The sequence below is a fragment of the Kryptolebias marmoratus genome, linkage group LG13 (assembly GCF_001649575.2).
Source record: "Kryptolebias marmoratus isolate JLee-2015 linkage group LG13, ASM164957v2, whole genome shotgun sequence".
Taxonomy (NCBI): Eukaryota; Metazoa; Chordata; class Actinopteri; order Cyprinodontiformes; family Rivulidae; genus Kryptolebias; species Kryptolebias marmoratus.
In genome coordinates this window covers 18,445,109-18,467,911 of record NC_051442.1, presented here as the reverse complement: position 1 = coordinate 18,467,911, position 22,803 = coordinate 18,445,109, and the positions used below count along the sequence as shown (strand labels likewise).

Genomic DNA, 22,803 nt, shown 5'->3' with positions numbered 1-22,803 from the left:
GTGTGTGAAGTGGCAGTGACACAAAACACACAGCTTCCTTGTCTGTGTGTGTGTTTATCACATTACATTGATTCATTTTATCCAAATTGACTTCAATTGAGCAGTAAAGAGAGTTATAGAGTGCCTATTGCTCTAAATGAGTTTGTAACGAGCTTTTAGTACCTCCCTGAATGATACGAGTTTGGCTCGCTCAGAACCTTGGCTGAGGTTCTAAGAGTATCCAATAGTATGACTTACGAAGTACAATAAAAAAAAAAAAAAAAGGGAGAACCAGAAAAAAAAAGTCTCACTGTACGATAATGGGTAATACGACTCACCTCATCGTGTAGAGAAGAGTCCCGTTGTCCACTAGTCGTAGCAGTTTGTTTGGAGTTGTCATGTTGTGGGCGACAGATTTCTTTCCGTTGTGGAAGAAGGTATCAGGAGTCCAGATCTTACTGGCCAGGAGGTTGTTGAGTGGTAGAACCTGCATGGGCCCGTCAAACTTGAGCCTCTCGTCCCTCCAACTCTGACGGAAGAAGACATCAATGGTGTACTCCTGCAGAGAGCACATTATCATAACGGGGTTTGCAAGATAACAGCTTACAGACTTGTTGTGACACCTTTTTTAACATGTAAAGGCAGGAAAAAGGTCAGGCTTAATTAAAGATATGAACGGAAGCTAAATTTAATATAAAGAAGAAAAAAGTGAAATAGGATCCTTTTGGAATGGGGTCATTATTAATTAAATATGATATTTAGAAGTTTACTCTTCCTGCATGTGTATAATATTTACATTTATCAAATAAATTTACATTTGCAAAAAAAATTGTCTTTTAAATATCAAAAACCTTTATTGGCAAATGTATAAATAATTTATAGTTATTGTGCGAACTATATACACCTGCTTTCAGCTAGCCATCGTTTTTAACATGAATTAACCACTACATTTTACTGTATATATCCTAAAAGATAGGTACAATTAACAATCACTGACAAAAATAGTTAAGCACTCATAATGAATGGTCCAATTTGGATGTAATTTGCTACACATGCAGTTGGGTGTGCACAGTAAACAACCTGATTTACAAAGGCTGTGCATCCACAGTGGGTAGCATCACGAGTGGAGCGATAGTGTTATTACTTATTACTCATTCGGCTTCACTGTTTACATTACAGACTGTTCCTTTAATATTAAATTTCCCTGTCATTACTCTTCTGCTTTATCACCCACCGGCGAAGGCAAAAGGGAGATAAAAAAAAGAAGTAAAACGCTCAGAAAGTAATCACTGGATGTACAACCACAACGAAGGCTGCCAGAGCTCATCAACCTTAGCCAACACAAAAATGGCCATAACTCCCTGATATTTACAGATACTGAGCTAAAGTTTAGTGTGGTGATACCTGAGAGTCACCCTCAAACTCCTAAAAGCTAACACATCAGCGAGACTTTAGTCTTACCAAAAAGATTAACTCCATTTTTCATCATGAGATGATCTTAGTTTAAAACTCACTAAAAAAGTGTTGTAATCTGGCCCAATAACAATACTAATTTCTTTTTTTTTTACCTACATAATTGGGCAGTCGCTGGAGCATTCAGCAGACAGTCAAAACAGTGTGTGAAGGTCAGCAGACCTTCACTGTATCCTCTCTGGCCCGAGAAGGCCTCGGGATTCCCCAAGAGGAGCTGGAAAGTGTCGCTGGGGAAAGGGATGACCTCGTAGGTGCTTTAGACATCTGAACCAGCACTTGGTTTAGTTTGATATGGATCACATTGCTTGTATGCTGCGTGGATACTTGTATGTGGGGTGTACAGACGTTACAACGGTCCAGTGTTAGAACCAGCCGGTACACAAGGACAGCAACACAAATCTTGATGATTTTAGTCGCCCAAGACGGATCACAATCATCAGTGCAGTACATGACCTTTCAACATGTGCAGTTTGATTTCATTTCTTTGTCTGAAGCTCGGCTTTTTGTTGGGGAAGTAATTTTAAAAGCTGTGCCTTAGAAGACGTGTTTCATAGTGATGTTGATTTAAATCCCGACATAAAATCTGTGTTTGAAATGAAGCCTCTATGATTCGCACATGAAGCACCCAACAAAGAAGTGACAAACGGGCGTCAGGAAACAATAAAATGCATCTGCTTCACTTTTTTATTGATGCACAACTAATTATCTCCATGTTGTCACCAGCATGAATAATTAAATCAAACAATTGCAGGAAGTAGCCAATCATTATGAGTTTATTTCATTTTAATTAAATAGGACTTGGTGTCTTATCAACAACCTTTTCCTCACCAGCTGCGTGCAGCAGCTGCGCATCAATCGTTTCACCAGAACAAGATGGAAAGAAGCCATCTCTGTCACATGCAACAGGACGTGTTGTTATTGATCAACAAAAGCACAACATCCTAACTCTTCCTAATTAGCTCTTTGTGCTTTTTACTACAGTGCAGCAGTAAACTGTTGTGCCAGCTGACTGTAACTGGTTACTCCCCGAGTGAAAATCCAATAAATTAATTTCTCAGTGGCTTTAACAACAGGAAGTAATCACGCCCAGCAGGGGAGGTGCAGTGTTTCCACTCAACACATCAACAGGGCTCCTCTAAACAACGCAGGGTGGACGTCTGTTAATTGATTTGATTGACCTCCCGACGGCTGGAAAAACCTACAGTCCTGTAAAACAGGCCACGTCGCTGCTTACAGAGGCGCTTTTAATAAAGTCCGCAGAGAGCCTCGCCGACAGATAAAGGCGAGAAATGAGACACCAACCCACGTTTTCCTCAGCCACTTCCACTGCCGGGGTTCGCTTCTTCATCTAATTGTAGCCCCAGCTCAGTAATCTCCGAGGCACCCAAACAAAGCCATACAACTAATAAAACCGAGCTCAACAAGTCGTTCATCTCTTTTACATAAGTGACATCCCTTTGAGTTTGGTCCTGGGTTACACGTCTGAACGGGGAAGAAAAAATAGGAACTTTTCAGGGCAGAAAAAGCCCTGATGACCACAAACACAGAACACCAGCTAACTGTAATTTATTGTTTCCTGCTTGGCTTTTGACCAAAACTTTGCAAAAGGACTTTAACAGACTTTGGCGCCTGAAAGCCCAATTAATTACCCATCACCACATTTAGACTCATGTTATGCATTTCATTATTTGAAAGGCCAAAGAGGAATACAGAGACAATAACGCAGGCTGGCTAAGGTGAAGCCATCATTTGCCTTTTTTTCCCCCCCTTTGGACAGAAATCGCCTGTAAACACATGGAATTAATTTGAAGATTGAAAGGCAGGAACGAGGAGACGTATAGAGCCAATCTTCACGGGGCCAAACAGCACAGTCGGTTCTGATGCCAGCTGGTGCTCCTCCAGGGACAGAGTGATTGATTTCCCCTTGACGGAGGAGACAGTGTGGGGCTTCCATCCAACCGGAGCTTCAAAAATATATGTCTCTTTTATAGAAGGGAGAATTATGAATGACTTTGCTCCTTTTTAACATCTGTATTACAGATGGTATTTTGAAAATAAACGAAGTGTTTTCAATAAAAAGTACATTTCCCATTTTTGTGCTTGTACAAGGTTCGCATATTGGAAAGCTGAAAATGTGAGGATGTAGGGAGTGACTTCGACTGTGGTTTCTAGATTAATTCAAGTCCACACAGTGAATAAAATGTGCATTAGGGATAGGGGCACTTCATGCAAAACTACTTTTTGAAAGTAACCCGAAAAACAATTTATCACGTTTATTAAAAAAAACGACTCATCTCAGCAACTGCTTTATGATTTAGGACTATTGCCTATTTCTCAATTTTGGTGTAAGAACAACAGTCGGGATGAAGACTTTCTAAATTAAACTGTGACAAACAGACACAAGATCATTTGAGGTTTTTTCCTGTTTTATTTAGGAACTTTTATCATTAAAAACACAACTTGGCGCACTGCTGCCACCCTGTGCTAGTGCTAACAAAACAGTCGCTTTTTTAAAACAATAGTCACATAAACTATTCAAATTTGTACATTTTAGGGACTGTTTGAAATTTCAAGTTATTCCCCATCCCTTTTGCAGAGTATGAGCTTTACAGCAACACCACAAAAAAAGAGTAGGCCTGCAGAATTACAGAAAAACACGCAACTGTGAAATTATTGTTGTTGTTGCGATAAACTCACATTCTGACTTCTCTCCTTCTCTTTGGTCATCATGAAGCTCCCAGCAGTTTGAGTTTTAACATCTCAGGCACCATTATGTACACTGGCTAAGGGCATCAAGAGCATCTGATTGGTCAAATGTGTGTATTATTTATTGCAGATTTTGCACACACTGATACTATGATATTGTGGAGCCCTAGTACTGTGTCAGCCAGCCAGAGAATATCACTTAGAGATGAAATTAGAAATATTCTGAATGCAGCTATTGCCTTAAGAGACACAATAGTAATTTTGGACTCTAAGATGACAAAATGCCAATGTTTATATATGAACTGTATTCGAAGTGTAAAGAGAACCAAGACAAAAAAGAATAGTTAAACCACCTAACAATGGGTCTTTAGGGTCACCATGGTAACTAGACATCTGTGTCACTCACTCCCTAAGAACGCTCTAAATAAGATAGAAATGCAGACTAGAAAGTAACCCTCAAACAAACTGTTGTGTGAAAAGTAAAGACTTACTGAAAAAAAGTCCTGAACCAAAAGTGGCAAAAGTGTCTGGTTATCACACATCGATTTTTATGTGTCTACATTGTTTTATGTAGGAAATATGACAAGTTAAAAATTATCCTTCACTTCCAGTTTTAAATTTCTGAGCTCAAATATAATAGAAGTCAATGAGTGTTTGGCCGTGCCCACTCTGCACCATAAGCCATTTGGATAAAAGACAAAAACAAAAAAAGAAATTCTGTTTTGATGTATATGTAGTTAGGATAAGAAAACTTTGCAAAAGAAATTCAGAAAGTTCAGAAAATCCTAAAATTTAAACTATGATTGTGTAAATAATTTGGTTCAACTTTCTGGAAACCTGTTTAAGCCTTGAATGAGGTTTTTATTTTGAATTATTTCTGAGTTATAGACCTCAAAAAAGGACTGGGTTTTATCGCTCATTTCAGCAAAATCTTTCCGTTCTGTTCCTGGACCTTTTCTTTTATTTTTATTTTGCTAGTTCTATCTACACCATACTAGGAACTGTTTCAAAAAGTCAGAGCACATTATTTTCCTAATGAGTTGCATGTTTTAATGTATTATTTTTTATAGTTTTGCATGTTTTTTTTTAAAGCTGTAGAAGGTATGACAAATTAAAAACTGTAATGGAAAGAGAGGAATAATGGACAAACAGAAATGAAGGTGATTCACTGATAATGCTTTTGCATTGTACCTTTCATTATATTACAAGTCATATCAAAATATTTCAATTCTGTTTCATTTTATGGCATGCAATCTCAAAAGAACTTCATACTGTGAACTTCTACCACAGGTACATTTTGTTTTTTCCATTTAATATAGAAATGCAGCAACTCTGAAATGGCAAACCACTTTCACACAATGTCATAATATTCAACCATTTTAGTCACGAAAACGAAGTACTTGAAATCCTTCTCATGTAATTAAATTTTCATGCATGTTGTTTTTATTGCCCATTTGCAATGCAGAGTTTAATTAGATGCAATGAATAAAATATTTCTTTATAGGCATGTTTCCCATCCAAACCACCTTCTTACACACAGCTGACTCCAATAGTTAATGGCCAACACATCTCATGCGATCCGTTTGTGCTCAGGGTATGTGTTGGGGATGACTCTCAGGTACTACCCCACCAATTTTTTTGTGTTTGCTAAAGTCTCATAGCTGTGGATACCATCTTGAATGAGGTTGACTCTAAACGTTAATCAGCTGCAGTTTCAATAAAGTTCAGCCACAGGTTCACAATATATGGTGCTAACACTACACACAACTGAACACGTGCACACCAGACAAAACATTATCGCCGTTTTGCCTTTGGCGGCAGGCAATAATTAGAGATTATAAATCAAAACAAAAAGTTATCACGCACAGAAATATCTCCTTTCCTGGCGTACATGGCAGCAAGGCTGAAAGCTACGAGGAGAAAAAGAAGAGATGATGGGGGGGAGGCTGATGAAGTGCTAAAGTCGGATGTAAGCTAGACTCCATTAAACGAGTCTGAGCATGAAGGAAAAAAAAAATAAATTAGACTCACCGATAATAGCAGGAAGGTTGTGTCTGATAGAATATTAAAACAGCTTTTTATCTCAAATGAATGAGTTCATTAATTTTGAAACACTCAGCCTATTACATCCATTTTTATTAATGTCATCACATTTTACTGTTAATTTGGTTTTCCTTGGCTTATTTCAGTCACCTGTGGTTGTTTCTGGGATCTTCGGTCTTATTCAGCCAAACAAATCGACAACACATGTTAGTGAAAGATTTGATAAATGGCCTTTGACTGAGTATTATGTTACAGAATGACCTGTTTACCAAATGTATGGCACAGAAATGATATGCATGACATATGATGCCTTGTGTTTTTGTCTGCACACAGCAGGTCAGAGTTAACATTGTGGCTGATTGCGCTGTAATGATACCCATCGCCTCCATCTATCGGACCCGGCTCTGCAGGATTTCTCTCTCTCCCTCTCTCTGGGCATTGTAATCATCAGCCAGAGGCTTGATCAATGCTTTAATTACGACTCCTCCTCGGTCTCTTGTTGTAAATTATCCTCCCTCGCTTCACTTCTTGCCTGCCGTTCACATTTCCCTGCTGGGAGAGTAACCTGTGTGAGACTTGCAATGAGCTGTGAATCCTAAAGCAACGCCGATTACACTCAGAGATCCTTCAGCTCGGAGTTTAAATATGTTCAGGGCTTCACCGCGCCACACGTCAAACAGTAATCTTTAAATCAACAAATGCACAATCACACGCATGCCAGAGTTTCAAACTAAGATTATCTTTTGATGAAGAAGGGATGAAGCTGAAGGCATTTTGGTAAAACCTTGTAAATGCTGTAAGGCGCAACACCTGAATTATGTGCTGTGAATGACTCTCAGCTACTACCACACCAAATTTTAGTTTAATATATATAAAAATGACTGCGTTATAGTCTATGACAGCGCACCAGTCTGCCAGGAATTGAGTAAACTTTTGACTGACTAGATGCACTGATCAAGCGGACTGATTCTGTAGCCTCTGCACCATCATCTATCTGTGCTCCGTACATGTACATTCGTGTAATAACACGAACGTTGTTCAGTTACGAACAAAAAAGGTTGTATTTGGCCATCCACACAGAAACACCAAAGTGGCATCTCAAGATCTTTTCGCCCTGGATCCCGGTTTCAAAGACTACCATTTTTAAGGTTCCCAAAACTTCGTTTCTGTGTGGGCGCAAGACTGAAACCCCTGGGGCCTCCTTTTAAAAAATTCTTTCAACAACAAAACAATATGTTTATTTTTGGCAGAATAAAACTGCATTTTAAAAGCTGCATTTTCCCCATCCATCACTGTGAAAATTGAGCATTCACTTCAATTTTACACAAGACTCAGTGTTATAAATTCAATGATACAATTATCGAAGAGGATCAAAAACCACGTTTTCTTAAAATTTTGACAGTTTTTAATCCGTAATATCAGAGTGAGTGGCCCATTTCACTGTAGAAATTACCAAGCATTCATTTAATCAGTTCAACTAGTCGACAGTAAGCAGATGAACGACACAACATCTACACTCTGTCAAACCCCACTGGGCATATTATCGACCATTTACATGTTTGATTAGCTGTTTGTTGCCTGCTCGTGTACTGTGTAATCATGAGTTATTCAGTGTATTTCTGGGCTGTTTTTGTTTTCGTTTTTAGGAGATGAAAAAAAAAAAATCTTCAGAATCATATATGGGAAAAGATATGTAGATGATGTTTGCCTCTGTTGGGACAAAATGTTTGGAGGAGAGGCTTATCAAAAAAAGATAATGCCCTCTTTTCAGTGTGAGAATGCTGCTTCACCGTCGCAGCGTTGTTTCGTCAGCAGGAGTTACTCTGAGCTCCAGCTCTCATTCTGGGCTTTCACGTTCAAAAACCCATTTCTTTCTGATTTGCACTGGTCTTTATTTGGATTTGAGTGGATCTGAACTTGTTCTGTGAATGGATTTGTTCTTTAATTGGCGCCAACAGTATAACATTTGTACGACTCAGAGTGCTAGTCAAGGTGAAATCTCTTAAGGGGCTTTCAGACCTGCTTTGAAACCCAATCGTTTGTGTTGCATGTTTCGCACAAAAAGAATTTTACACTGGACTGAGTAAGAGACAAGCAGAGTGCAAAACATTAGTTAAACTTTGACCTCAGTGCTCCATGATGTACACTCGTGCAGCAGCTAGACAAACGGCTTCCCATGAGCCTGAGTTCGTCACACCTCAATGCTCTTTGGATCATACCATCTCATGTACACACAGATGTACTTGCTGCTTCTCTTTCTTTCTCCTCACAAGAAGGGATACTGCCAGAGCTTGTTTTCTGTGAGGCAGATGCAGTATTATTCCCAACAGCACTGTATGAAGACCAGTTTACTCATGGTTTTGAAAACTCTGCCAATTTTGTGCTGAGATTCCTGCTTTGAAACACAGAACTCACCAAGTGGTGAGCTCCACTTTTGGTCTGAAGGGTCCCTTAGATTTTAAGGAAAGTTTTGCTGAGAAACGTATGGCAACATATTTATTGTTAAACTGATAAGTGTAAACCCTTCTGCCTTGTCTCATCATTTTAATGTTTTTATCATCCATCCATCTGGTTCTACCGCTTATCAGACATCCCTCTTTCCAGCAACACTCTCCAGCTCCTCCTGGGGGATCCCAAGGTGTTCCCAGGCCAGAGAGGATACATAACCCCTCCAGTGAGTTCTGGGTTTGCGCTGTGGTCTCCAATGGGAGGTGTCCAGGAGGCATCCTAATCAGATGTCTGAACCACCTCAGCTGGCTCCTTTTGATGTGAAGGAGCAGCAGCTCTACTCCGAGCTCCCCCCGATTGACGGAGCTCCTCACCTTATCTCTAAGTCGATCCATGTTCCGCTCCATCCTACCATCACTCGTGAACAAGACTTCCAGATACTTAAACTCCTCTACGTGTGCTGGCTAATGTGGATTAGCTGTGGTGGCCATCTTATATGAAGATGACTCCAAAAGATATTCAGTTGTAGACGTGCATCCAGCGATTACTTTGAGAGTTCCATTAAAATCCGTCTAGTGGTTTATGAAATATTTTGCTAACACTACAGGCAAACCAAGACACAGGCACAGGTAAAAACATTAGTGTCTGCCTTTCCTGATTTTATTATCCGGTTAGAAAATAAACCTGTTTATACAAGGACCAATATTAGCGTTGGCTCCTAATCACAATAGTCACACCCCCACACACACATTTATATAATTGCTGGGTAATTGTAGGTTATTTAAATACTCAAGTCCTGTTAGCTTCTATTCTCACAAAAAGTACACCCCATAGTTTTGAACTAGCTCTCTACTCTGCTTTTAAATTGTTCCTGTCTTGCACATGAATTATATTGTGACACTGGGGAAACATTGCCCTGTACTGTAGAAGAGGTAAGAAATAAAAATGAAACTCTATTTTAAGAGTATATTTGCTCGGAAAGGTGCTCTGAGGACAAATCTGAATTCTGTGTTTGCAAAGGAGCTAAATTGAGCTTGCAGGTCATTAAACAAGGACAACATGATTGATACAGAATAACAGAGTTCACCTTTAAATTTTTACCAGCACAGATATCCCTCTTCTTCATAAAGACCTTGAACTGATCGGTTTCCTGATATTTAAACACACACTGGTATGCTGAAAATCTTATCGTCAGAAGTGGTTACTTACAGAGAATGGATTTGTAGGGAGATTAGTCCGTTACCAATGACAGAACAAGCTTCAGCGCAGAACATGTGACAACCTGAATTGCTTCCCATCTGCACAGGCCTGTCAAACCCCTCCATAAAACAGGTACATGTGCTGCAACGCTGCATGCATGTGAATGAGATGTGACTTCTTGAGTGGCTCGAGGCAGAGAAACCCATCCATCTATTTTTTTTTTTCTTGCCACGGATCAACATATGGATCACGACCTACATTTTGATTTCTGTTGGGTCAAACTGCAGAAGAGGGTCCACACAATTCCACTATACGTGCCGGTTTATTTGTGTTGTTGTTCGACTCTGAAGTCGACATGCAGTTACTTCCCTCCTGTGGTGAAATGGGACACTAAAAGCAGAGATGGAGTATTGGAGTCTGAGTGAAGACTGAATGAGTGGCCCTAGGGGTGTGTGAGAAGCAGACATTTCTGGGACACTTGATGTTGCATAGATTGTGTAATTGGACCACTGGATGTACACAACATAAAAGTATGACATGCCAGGGGTATAGAGTATGCACCCTCTAGGAACATCCCAGCTTTAATATTCTCTCAAATGTATTCAGCTCTACATTTCTAGCCACACCAGCAGCACTCGTCTCGAGATAGCAATGACCTTCATTGGAATGCTTCAGTCCACGATTGACTGCTTGGTAGATCACTAATATAATCTGGCACTCCTTCTCTCAGGGTGGAAACTATAGACATTAACGATCTTCAAAATCTCTTTAAAATGTTAAAAAACTCAGTTTGATTGGCTGTAAATGCTGATTCTACTGCTTGTTTTCTTAGTCTTGCACTACTGTTAGTTAAAAGTAGTTTCATGATATCTAAATAAAAAAAGGGTTGATTAGCATGAGGATTATGGTCATGAACCATTTATTATACTGATATCCAAAGTAAAACTATCCTCATGCCTTTATACCACAGAATCTATCATGCTTTTTGCTGTCAATATAAACAGAGTAATTAAATAAATATAAAAAATGTCTATAATTTTGGACTTCTTTTTGAAATAATTTAAAATTCTTAATGTCTCGAGCACTGCGTTGTTTTTTTTTTCTGTTTTAATGTCAGCTTCCTCAAAGTTACCAGCTAATCTCAGCTGAATTGTTCCTGAAGCACAACTTTCCTTTGGTGAACACATAAAGGAGAAACATCTTTAAACTCTCTTCCACATCTGAAATACCTTCAGGATCAGCCAATTCTATTTCCACTGACCTATAAAACTGGTGCTTGCTCTTATTTCACAGAAAATGTGTGCAGCACTGCTTTAAACTCGGAGACTGCTCCACTCCACACTCGTTCAGCTTGGCAGCCTGGAAACTTTACAATCTAGAGAATAAGAACAGGACCTGACCCTGATCTGATGTAGGCATGCTTTTATGAGATCTGAGTGCCACCGTGTGCCCTTCTGCACACCTGGTGTTTTACCTTAACTGCATCTATAAACATGGCTAAGATCTTTGTCGATAAAATCCAACAACCACTTTTACTCTGTTAACTCTAAAAACAGATAAACTCTCCCACAGACTCATCTTCAGAAGGTGCCCTCTGTTTTAGAGACAGGCATCAATTTCAGCATTTCAAACCTCTTATTATTTAAGTCCATGGTCAAGACCTACTTTTTTATTGCAACCTACTCTCCAATTTTGCTCACTGTACTGTATAATCATCGGTCTTGTCAAAAGAACCCAAGAGCTCAGAGTCCTGATGTGTGGTGAGCTTATAGCTGCCACTGTACAATAGCATCAAATTTAATCTTTGGTGAGGGTAGACTTTTGTAGAGTCCGTGGGAGGAATTATTGGAGTGTAAGAGGAAGAGAGACATTAATCTACAGAGGTTTTGTTCTGATATGCACAAAGGTTTATATGCTGTGAGAAAAACATGCAAAGGCACCCAACCAATGTGAGCTAGATGAATGCATATCTAGCTCAGTTTTTTCAGTGCATTTACAACAATAGGGAACATTTTGCATGTTTATATAGAGTATATGTAGCGTTTTGTAGAAGCTTTTGATGTTGGTTCCATCATATGAAGAATAAACCCTGACCATCTTTTTTTTTAGACTTAGGCCCCCTTGACAATCAAGGATTATTTGAACACAGCTAGATTGGTGGGAAATTAGAAACACCTTCTTCAGCATAAAGGCAATCAAGATTCTGATACTCTCCTAGTACTCTTAGTGTTATTTTCCTCCTATGTCACTGGAAATTTTAACGTAATCAAAAATTTTACAGGCCAAATTTTCTCCCAAAAGTAGTCAAAGAGTAATTGTGGGTGTCTGAAACTCATCCATCCATCTTCTACTGCTTATCCGTGGTCAGGTAGCGAAGGAAACAGGTCCAGAAGAGAAACCCTGACAGCCCTCTCCCCAGCAACACTCTCAAGCTTCTCATGGGGAATCGCAAGGCGTTCCCAGACCAAAGATGATACATAATCCCGCCAGTGAGTTCTGGGTCTGCTGTGAGGTCTCTTCCCATTGGGACGTACCTGAAAACTTTTAAAGGGAGGCATCCTAATCTGTTGCTTAAACCACCCCAACGAACTCCTTTTGATATGAAGGAGCAGCAGCTCTACTCCGAGTTTCCCCCCAGATGACCGAGCTCCTCACCTCATCTCTAAGGCTGAGCCCAGCCACCTTAGGAAGGAAGCTCACTTGTATCCAGGATCTTATTCTTTTGGTCACGATCCAAACCTCATGGCCATATGTGAGGGTTGGAATGTAGACTGACCTGTAAATCAAGAGCTTTGCCTTTCGACTCAACTCTTTCATCACCACAACCGACCAAAGCAACATCCTCACTAGCCCCAATCCGTCTGGAACCCTTCTCAATTTAATTAAGCCAATTCTACAGTTTTGGAGCTGTATCACACAACCTTTGCACGATACACATGCAAACTTTAGACAAATTTTGGAACGAACTTTTGCCAAACACTAATTCAATGTAATTCCTAGTGAAAATTTGCGTAATTTCTTGCAATTTTGTGTCTCTAACTAGTCCCCAGTAGCCACAGTGCAGTGAGATACTACCTCAAGACACAAAAATACACTCACAAAGAGACACTGTTGTCGCTAATAGGCACGTTTTCATCACACTGATATACATGTTGGCTCCAAGTAAGGCCTCTCTGGAACGTTGGGGGGGAAAAAGCATCCATAACATTGATCGTTGTTCAAACCCTTGAGCTTCATTTACAATTTCCAGGCCCCTATAATACAACACTACTTCAGCAGGTATCACATAAGTTCTTAACATGGCCTTATTACAATCCTGATTGTAGTCTAGGCATGGGGCAAGCATGAACAGTTCTGCCCTAAACCACGTCGATGCATGAGGGCCCGACATCACGGATACACTGCCACCACTATGATAAACCAAAAAATCCAAACAGTGACATTTTAGATTTATTTTTACACATGTGGAAACAATGGATACCATAGATGGATCTTTGACAATGGTGCATATTTGTATATGCAGCTATTTTTTTTTTTGCCTTTGACTGTGGGCAGAATACACCTGCACTGACCTCGCTATCCGTTTATCTGTTCAAAACATTACCGCTAGTGGGATTCTGTGTCCCAAGCTGTTTTCTGTTGATTCATGTTCCTGCCAAGTGGAGCATGTGAAAAGAATAAGTCTCGATCTAAAACTGAGCTCTGAGAGACCCCGAAGGTGATGTGCCCTGAAAAAGATGAAGCACTGTCTATTGTAGTAAAGCGAGTGAGCCAACTCTCTGAAAGCAAGCTGAGAATACAGTGTTTCACGTACTGTGTCGACACAAAGGCAGGGCTAGACTCAAACCTAGAATCTCTGTCCTGAAGACGGGTGGAAATAACTTGCAACACTGACAAAAAACAAATAAATAACTAAAAATAAACTTTCTTTTGAGGTGAGGTAAATAAAATTGGCAATAACAGTTTTCTTTTTTATCATTTTGCCCATTTTTTGTTTATAGAAGTTATTGTTATGGTTGGCGCATGACTACATGTTAGAACACACATTTATTGGATTTTATCCGTGACCATGCATATTTGAGTGGAACATTTGCTTGTTCTTTAGGTCTCATTAATGTTTAACTTGCAAATGCTCGAGTGAGTTCACCAGCCAGTGACTGTCAACTGGTTTGAAGCAGGGTATGTGTACAGTGAGGTAGTAAACGTGACATGGCTGAAAAAGGTGCTATAAAAGAGAGATGAAAACGTGGCAGGCCTTTTTCCTTTTGTTAGTGGAGGATCAAAAGGTAGCGGCAGGATAGGTGCCATAGGTTTTGGAGTCAAAATGCACAACAATGACCGTGTGATGGTAGCTGTTTCTCAGTATACGTACTTGTCTGTATGTATGTACTCTTGTACTTATGAAACTTCCTATGTGGAGCCCAAGTACTGTTCCAATTTGAAGTATAAAGTGGAGCAACGTCATGTAACCTCCTTCTCCTCACCCCCCCTTTAGTGGAAAACAAACGACAGTGGTGTCAAAGAGAAAATATTAGTGGTGTCATGACTTAACGCTTCTGAGGTGGAGTTTGCCCAGTGGAATGAACAAAAAAAAACAACCCGACTAACATTGTGTTTGTTTCTTTACACAGAAAGGAAGTTGCAAAGAGAGATTAGATGGTAAACAGGGGCAGCCACTTTATTCAGTATATATAGATATGTGCATGTATAATTGTATGTAAAAAGAATTAGCTATTTGGAGATCAGTAGTTACTGATTTTTGTAAAGTTTAAACCATACCATCATTATTTTTTTCACTAAGATAAAATATCTAAACTCTCGTGAGGCCACTAGTTAACTCACATTGAAGCATACAAGGTAGTCTGCTGTGTAATGATTTAATTTGTTTACTGTTACGTCCACTCTTGATAGACAGCTAAAATAGGAAAATAAAGCATCTTCACCAGCCTACAGCATGAACTTCAATCCGTATAATGGTTTAGTTTTTCCATATAATGCTGGTGATGGTTGTTTGGCTGTGACATTCTCTAATTGCTCAACTAGCAAGCCATAATATTTGGGCACTTGCAAGCTTCAAATGATTACTGTAATCTTATTTGTTTTTGCCCTCATCTGTATGTGTGTGTGTGTGCAAGTGTGTGTTTGCATATCTGTCTGTTGGCAAAATATCTAATGAACCACAGGACAAACTTTTCTGCAACTTGCATGAAGTAATTATTGGATGCACATCGACAACGGATTCCCTTTTAAAGTCAACCTCATTCAACAAGGCTGCCCTAGCCAACTGACCTTAAAAACACCAGTCTTTAGATGTGATGAGAGATTCCTCATGTAAATGGTGGAACACCGGGTTTGAAGTTGTTTTGAAGTCAATCTTGATGTTAGGTTTTGAATTTTCAATAGTTCCCACATCCTTTCCATTTAACTTCTCTCATTGGGCTTGCTCTTATAGTAGCATTCCAACAACGCTAAGTTTTCTGCCCTCATCTGGTAATGTCTTGTTCCAGTAGGCCATTTCTCATCACAATGTCCTGGTTCCCCAACATTTGATGAAATCCTTGTAAAACCGAGAAAGATCCATTTCTGCCTTATGCCCATAGCGTACCAAGATTCCAAGGAAGTTGATTGCTGTTCTGAAGTTGTGCAACAGTACCACTTTATCTTATAAATATTAATAAATGACCAATAAAAGAAAAAGACATTTGCTTCCACTTCCTCTATAATGGTATTCACGTAAGTCTGTGAGAGCCTCAAGAGATCCTTGTTGGCTTCCGGAAGCCTGACAGCTTGGCTCTGAGCTGAGCAAAGAAGCATTGTAAAATATAAAGTTGTTGTCTAGTGAGACCAAAACTTATATTACTTGCTTTGTCATACAGACTGTCAAGTTAGTTCGGGACCTTTCAACAATAAAACAAAAAAACAAAGCAAACAACCCAGAGCCCATGGTGGTCAATTAGGGTTGCATGATTAAATATATCAAATGTTGCACAAGGTCCTGGGAGAGAGCTCGGAATAGTTGCCGACTTTGACTCAGAGCAAGTCAATTTGAAATGTTTTGGAAGATGTCAGATTGTGTCAGAAGTGTCATCTGCTCCGGCTGGCAAAGATTGCTCTATTGTTGTCTTTTTACCTCTCCAAAGTCGTCCGTTCTAGCCACACAATTTACAGCCGCTAGCCATGCAGCGGCTGTAAATTGTGTTTAGAAGGTTGTTGTAAATATTTATTAAACAAAACAAAACACTTGAAAGATTGTTCAAATCTCTTCAGGCACAAGCATGGCACATTTAGCCACTGGAGTTTTTGCCCCTTCTTGGCAAAACCTCTCCACTTCCTTCAGGTTGGATGGGTGCTGCTTGTTTACAACAATCTTTAAATCAAACCAGAGATTCTCAGTTGGATTGAGGTCTGGGGTTTAACCGAACCACTCCAGGACATTTAACTAGTTCTCCTTAAACCAGTGGAGTGTTGCTTCAGCTGTGTGTTTCAGCTCAGTGTCCTGCTGGAAGGTGGACCTCTGTCTAAGTCTCAAATCTCTGGAAAACTCAACTAGGTTTCCCTCAGGATTTATTTGGCACCATCCACCTCTCCTTTACCTCTGACCAGTTCCCCAGTCTCTGCCAATAATAATAATAATAATTTTAAAAAAAACATCCCCACATCATGATGCTGCCACCAACATGCTACACTGTGGGGATAACGCACCTTCTTCCACTTGCTTGGAGAAGAAATTCCAAACAGTCTGCCTTTTTTTTTCTTCTTGTAATCAATGTTTTGTTTTTCTAGTTTTTTTTCCAGGCTACTTATCCCCAAATTAACTTCCTTAATGTGAAGAGTTTTGTATTGGTCCTTTACTTGCAATCAAATAAAAAAATCCACTTAAACTCAGAGATGTAAGGCAACAAAATAAAAGAGATGACGAATATGGGTTCAGCAACCCCACTGTAGCTTTTTAGCTTGACTTTAGTCAAGTAATTATTTAGCAACTGCCTGTGAAGTGATCAAATTGCTTAAGTGGATGTTTTTCTTTCATTTAGCAGTCTTAGAAGGACGAAGAAGAGGAGTACTCACCATGTCTGTGTCAGACACTGGTCCAAAACTTGTCACATAAATGTTTGTCCTCACTTCTGTCACACTCTCTGTGGAAAGAGACAAGAAGCAGTACTCAGTTTGGGTGATACTAAAGGATTTAGCTGTTTACATGATTTTAAAGTCTGGTTAACACACTCAGAAAACCTATAAATAGCTTAGGAGACTGTTCAAACTAAGTAAACAAATAAACAACTAGAATCACCCGGAGGTGATTCTGCCAAGGCCACAGCGTCATTAAAAAATAGTCCGATCCAGATCCTGGTTTTTAAACTACAGACTGCAAGTTTGAGAACCAAATAAACAACCTTCATGATGCGCTTCAAAGAATGCCCGAGGTGCTAAACACCGCAGGTAATATCAACTCAGATGACTTGGCTAAAGATTTTTTTTTTTTCCCCCCCTGACCCCGATTCAGACGCAGAATGCAGCTGTAAGCTACTTCGCAGATGCTTTGAGAAATCTTTTGTTGAGTAAAATGCCAATGTGTTTGACTGGAGCTGGTTTTGTCCACCAAGGCAGAAGAAGTCCTCTGGGCCATGCCTCGGGTCTGCATCTTTGGAGAGAAGGTGTCCCTTTTGACCCAAATTAGTGCTCGTTAGCATGCCCCAAAAACATTTACGGGAACCCGAGGGACTCGTGATTCAGGAACAGAATGCAGCTGCTCAGCACACAGCACATGTGTCTCTGTGTAGTTTTTAAGTCAAATAATGGGCAGATGTTGCAGCCATTACATATCTATATACACACGATAATCACATTAAACATAATGAGGTATACAGCAGCGTGACTATGGCATAACTATTACCAGGTTGATGTATTTTTAAATTTATAATTACGTGTGCCATTGCACATGATGCTACTATACGAGACCCGTAATTGCTTTTGTTCTATCACATTAATTAGAAATGCTTCTTGTTACGGTAACGACGATCAAACTGATCATTATATAGACTCAGTGAAGACTTTTTAAATTTGATATTAATTGAGCGATACAGACGGATTGTTTCTGAGCGTTTAACAAACGGTTTAAATGCAGCATTAAGTAGGGCATGAGATGAAAGTCGTGACAGATCAAAAGTTGCCCTCTTCAGTGTGGGCTGAATCAGCTCCTCTGGGGCAATTGTGCAGAGCAGGCTCTCGGGCCACAGGCGAGACAAATTGCCGCTCCCAGTGGAGCAGCAACAACTAGAGATAGATGAGGCCTTTCTCCAAAAGTGAATGGATCCTCAGCTCTAACTGTGTCCCAGATCTAAGCGACCACCCACAGGTAAGTCTCTAATCCTTTGGCAAAGGGCCCCGCAGAGAGATGAGATCCACTTTTCCACATTAATCATTCCGGCGACATAAATGGCTCTCCCAAATATGCGATTATCGCAACACAAAGTCAGCAGTTTGCGTGGCAGGTTTAGGCAGGGAAACAGAACGAGCTGCCCCGTTTCTGTTTACAACAACACACCAGAGCGGTGGAGCAGAGCTGCTGATGCGTGCGCCGCCGAAAATAAAATGTGAAATGGATTTTTCCAATTTCTGTCCAGCATCGTGTCAGACGGTCATGTATGGCCATCTGTGTTTTGCTCTGTTGCTCTCATGCCTATTTTTGTTTTTTTGTTAGACAAAAAAGCTAGGTCGAAGCACTATTGCACATCCTATACAGCTCTCAGATAAAAAAATGGGAGCTTTTAATCAGTCTCTTGAGTATTTTGCTAATTAGCCACCTATTAATTTAAATTATAATAGACTATAACAATGGGTTTTAGGGTCCTAAAACAGAAACTCGGAATCTTTAAAAAAGCCTTGCACCCCTAAAAGATGCATATCGCCCACCACCTTTCATGCCAGAGTTTAAACTAAAATCATCTCGGCCGATTTGATTTTACCAGCTATTGCTACACCACAGCTGTTTTTGTAGCAATTTCTGGGTTGGCTAACCTTGATTAGCTGCGGAGGCCATCTTGTATTGGGCTGTCTCTGAAGGCTAATGGGTTGTAGATGTTCATCCAGTGATTACTTCCTGAAAGTTTAATTAAAATCTGCCCTGTGGTTCATGAGATATTTTGCTAAAGCTACAGACAGACATACACTCACACAGCGCCACAGGCAAAACCAGATGTTTAGTCCTTCACGCCATGACACTACTGAACTGTAAGTGAGCAACTGTAGCAAACAAGATAAATGATATTAGCTATATTTGCACCTGTATTATCCACTGAAAACCAGTGCTGGAAGGACGCTGATCATCTCCGTCTCCCTGGAGACGGGAGCAGAAGTGGATCGCGACATTAATGAGCTGCATGTGGTTTGTCCTCATGGCTGCTGCCACAGAGACCAGGTTATCCACCCTGGTGGTTCTGGACCCGGTGGGCGCGCTCGCAGCTTGAGCAACAAGCAGCAGAGCAGAAACGGACATTCCAGCTGGCCGGTTGAGGAATAATGAAGCCTGCTTGATGAGCATGTGGGCTAACTGTTATGCAGTATGTTGTCCTTGGAGGGATGGATGCTTGGATCAAATGGCCTCAATTAGTGGGATTTTCACTGACGTATATGCTTATTTGCCATTTTGGATATGATTGAACAAAGACTTCCACCTAGGGGAGGGTGCATTTTCAAATTAGGGCTGCAGGAAGTCACCGGCGTTCATCATCCTGGTGCTGGTTTATCATCTGTACCAGCTCCAACGCCTCGCAGCACCAAGGGTCTCAGACTTTTTGTGTCAGGGAAACGCTGAAAAAGCTGCCAGTGTAATATTTTAAACAAAGGCAGCGGGATATGTTATTATTTGTCAACAACAAAAAAAATCTTCTAAAACATAATTCATGCAGCTCTATGTAAAGTATTCCCACCATTTTGTTTCTTTTGATTAACGGCCTGTTTACACGACACCAGCTACTTTTAAAAGCAGAGATTTTCTGCTTACAGGATTTTTGGTGCAAAAAACAGGACAAATGCGTTCCAAAATGGAGACTTTTCAGATCTCAGTAATCACTGGCTGTGCATCTACAACTGATTAACTTTTGGAGCCAAGCTAATTCAAGATGGCCGCCGCCGCCATAATTAAAGTCCAGCGTTAACGGCTGTAATAAACCGCTATAGTTCAGACAATTTTACAGATATGGAGCTAAAATTTGGCTGATCGTTAACCGATGCTCTGAGAACAACGTCATTTGCAAAGTTTGATCAAAACGTTTCCAACTTCTCATTCTAAGATGGTCTTTGTCTAAAACTCTGGCATGAAGGGCGACGGGTGATGTGCGTTCCTTCATTTTATCACAGAACGCCTAAACTAAGGCTGGTATCTCACCGCTGCACCTGTTCAGTGCGCTTACTTCAGGCTTTCTGTGTTTGTTTTGTCTAAAGGAGGTATTTTATTAAGAATAATACTGCCTGACATCACGGTCTAATGGACATAAATATTTATGACTTCATGCATTGCCTGAAACACGTGTTAATGCATCACAATATCTGTGGGCGCTGTTGTTTTTTTTCCCCGAGCAGCGGCACACAGGAGATTCTGGTGGAACCATTTTCTGTGTGGCTGTCTGCGATCAATCATAAATCATAACCTACCTCCGAGCCCAGGACGTAGCCTGTTGTCATATCCATCCAGCAGCCGGTCGAGGATTCGGGTGAAAATGGTGATGTTGTCTTTGCTGTCATCCGGCGGCGGCTCTCTGTGTCCGACCACCGCCCTGCTGGTAAATGCGGCAAGAGAGAGTGAAAATGTTCAAAGACAAGTTGATTTAGGAAGACACAGTTACGCTCCTTTTGCTGTTTATAGACAATCTTCACGGCGGCGGCAGCAGCAGGGATCTTAGCAAACACAAAAAAATGGCTATGAATCAGTTAGTTTTACAGAAAGTGAGTTAGAATTTGGTGTGGTAGTAGCTGAGACTGATCCTTAACTTACAGAGAGAGCGCTAACTGGTCGCGCAAAATCTGTATTTAAAACTTTGTCTTTTATGATTGGAATCAATTCTGTATTTCTGTTAGCAAAATATCTCATGAACCATAGAACAGATTTCAATGAAACTTTCAGAAAGTAACCCCTGGATATATGTATACAACTGATTAACTTTTGAACTCAACTAAATTCAAGATGGCCGCCACAGCCAACTGACAATAGATGACACAAAAATGGCCATAACTCAGACAGTTTTACAGATGTTGAGCTGGAGTTTGCTGTGATAGTGCTTCAGCATCATCCCCAGCACATACTTTGGACACAACACATTGTGCAACATCTTTGCTAAGAGGCTTGGCATTAACTGGTGGAATCAACTCTGTTTGTCTGTTAGCAAAATATCTCAGAAACCACTACTCAAATTTCAGAGAAACTCTCAGAAAGTTATGACTGGACATATATCTAGAAGTGATAAACTTTTGGGGTCAACCCAATCCAAAATGTCCGCCATAGCTAACTGACCTCAGCCAACAAAGAAATGGCTATATCTTGGTGAATTTTACAGATACTGAGCTAAAATTTGGTGCAGCAGTAGCTGAGACTGATTCACAAAGAAGACTCCAACAGCTAAGAAATCACGGGAGATATTGCAATATTGTACAAGATTAAAAACAACATTATGCATAAGGATTGACCAAAATGGCAACAACTCTGTCATTTCTCACCATAAGTCTAAAACTCTAGCATGGAAGGCGATGTGCGATGTGCATTTCTTCATGAAATGCTAGACCTCTCTATTTTTTAATGATTAATTCGATTAGAAACTTGTGGTTCGTATTTCAGCAGCGTTGATTAGTCTGTTGGAGGCATTGTGTCAGATTTCATCAGAAGGCCTAATACGTCTCCAGTGGGGTACTCGTAGATCAGCAATCTGCCACAGGCTTCAATCAATATTTGAAGAAGAATGTCGGCTTGTGTTTTTTAGAAATATATTTACAAGCTCGTAGATTGATATTGACAAAAAGAAAAAAAAAACACCCCAGTAAATTTATGATAATTAACTGCTTCCTGGAATGAAGTGCAGTATTTTAGTCTTCGCTGACAGCCACTCTTATTAATTTACACAGCCTCTGAATCTCCTGCAGAACAATATTGAGGTGAGCTGAAAAGGCCACAGTGATGTAGGAGGAGCAGTGATGAGGTAATGAGCACCATCTTTAATTAAACAAAACCGCCCCGAGGAGCTGACTTGTTCTATCCAAACTCCTCCATGTGTTGCCGCCGCGTCACAGACACGCGAGCTGCGCCACGTGCTGAAAAAAAGGAGCTGGGAGTTTGAGAGCTAGCTGGAATGTTTTGCGATTTCCGTTTTGAGGCCAACTCAGCGGCCTTGTTAAAGAGTTTCATTTGATTTTACTGACTGCTCAAGGTTGGTTTCCTCCTCACTGCAGCTGGGAATGTGGTGAACTCTCGTCACTACAAAAGGAGCATCTTAGAAAGGGACAGTTCGGCTTTTCTGAGGCGTTCAGCGAGGGGTGTGATTCTCGATGCCATTGCCGATCTTGGGGTTGGGTCGATACTAAATTTTGGGTAAATTTTCAGAAACTTTCTTGGATTCTTTCCATGAGACGTTAAGCTGGAGAATTCAGGAAATATTACAAACTAATAAAATTTCCACAGAAATTTTAAGGAATTAACTGGAAATTGGGGGTAATTTAAACAAAAATATGAACCTTTTGACTTGTCCTAGGCAGATAATGAAATAATGAGTTTATAAATGACTTAATTTTCACATGATGACACCACTGATTACATTAATGTACCAAAACCTTTAGAGAAGAACAGATTTTGAACATTTCTACAGTTCTCTCTCCTTTCATTGCCCTTTTCCTGTACATAACTCTACACAAAAATATTCACATTACATGATGTTCTTTCATGTGTTATGTCTTTGTATTCACAAAAAA

The 22,803-nt window shown here is 40.2% G+C and overlaps 1 protein-coding gene across 3 annotated transcripts in view; it reads right to left on the bottom strand.

Annotated features, from left to right (window-relative positions):
* The window catches only part of gabra3 (gamma-aminobutyric acid type A receptor subunit alpha3), a 125,205-nt gene that overhangs the window by 27,055 nt on the left and 75,347 nt on the right, over positions 1–22,803 (bottom strand). For 2 of the 3 annotated variants that reach the window (XM_017412489.2, XM_017412491.2), the window contains exons 3-5: positions 20,503–20,627; positions 16,918–16,985; positions 318–538 (exon numbers count right to left, since the gene is read on the bottom strand). In XM_017412489.2, the coding sequence (XP_017267978.1) occupies positions 318–538; positions 16,918–16,985; positions 20,503–20,627 (414 nt within the window). The remainder of the gene's footprint in view (positions 1–317; positions 539–16,917; positions 16,986–20,502; positions 20,628–22,803) is intronic. The other variant, XM_017412490.2, reaches the window with a different exon arrangement.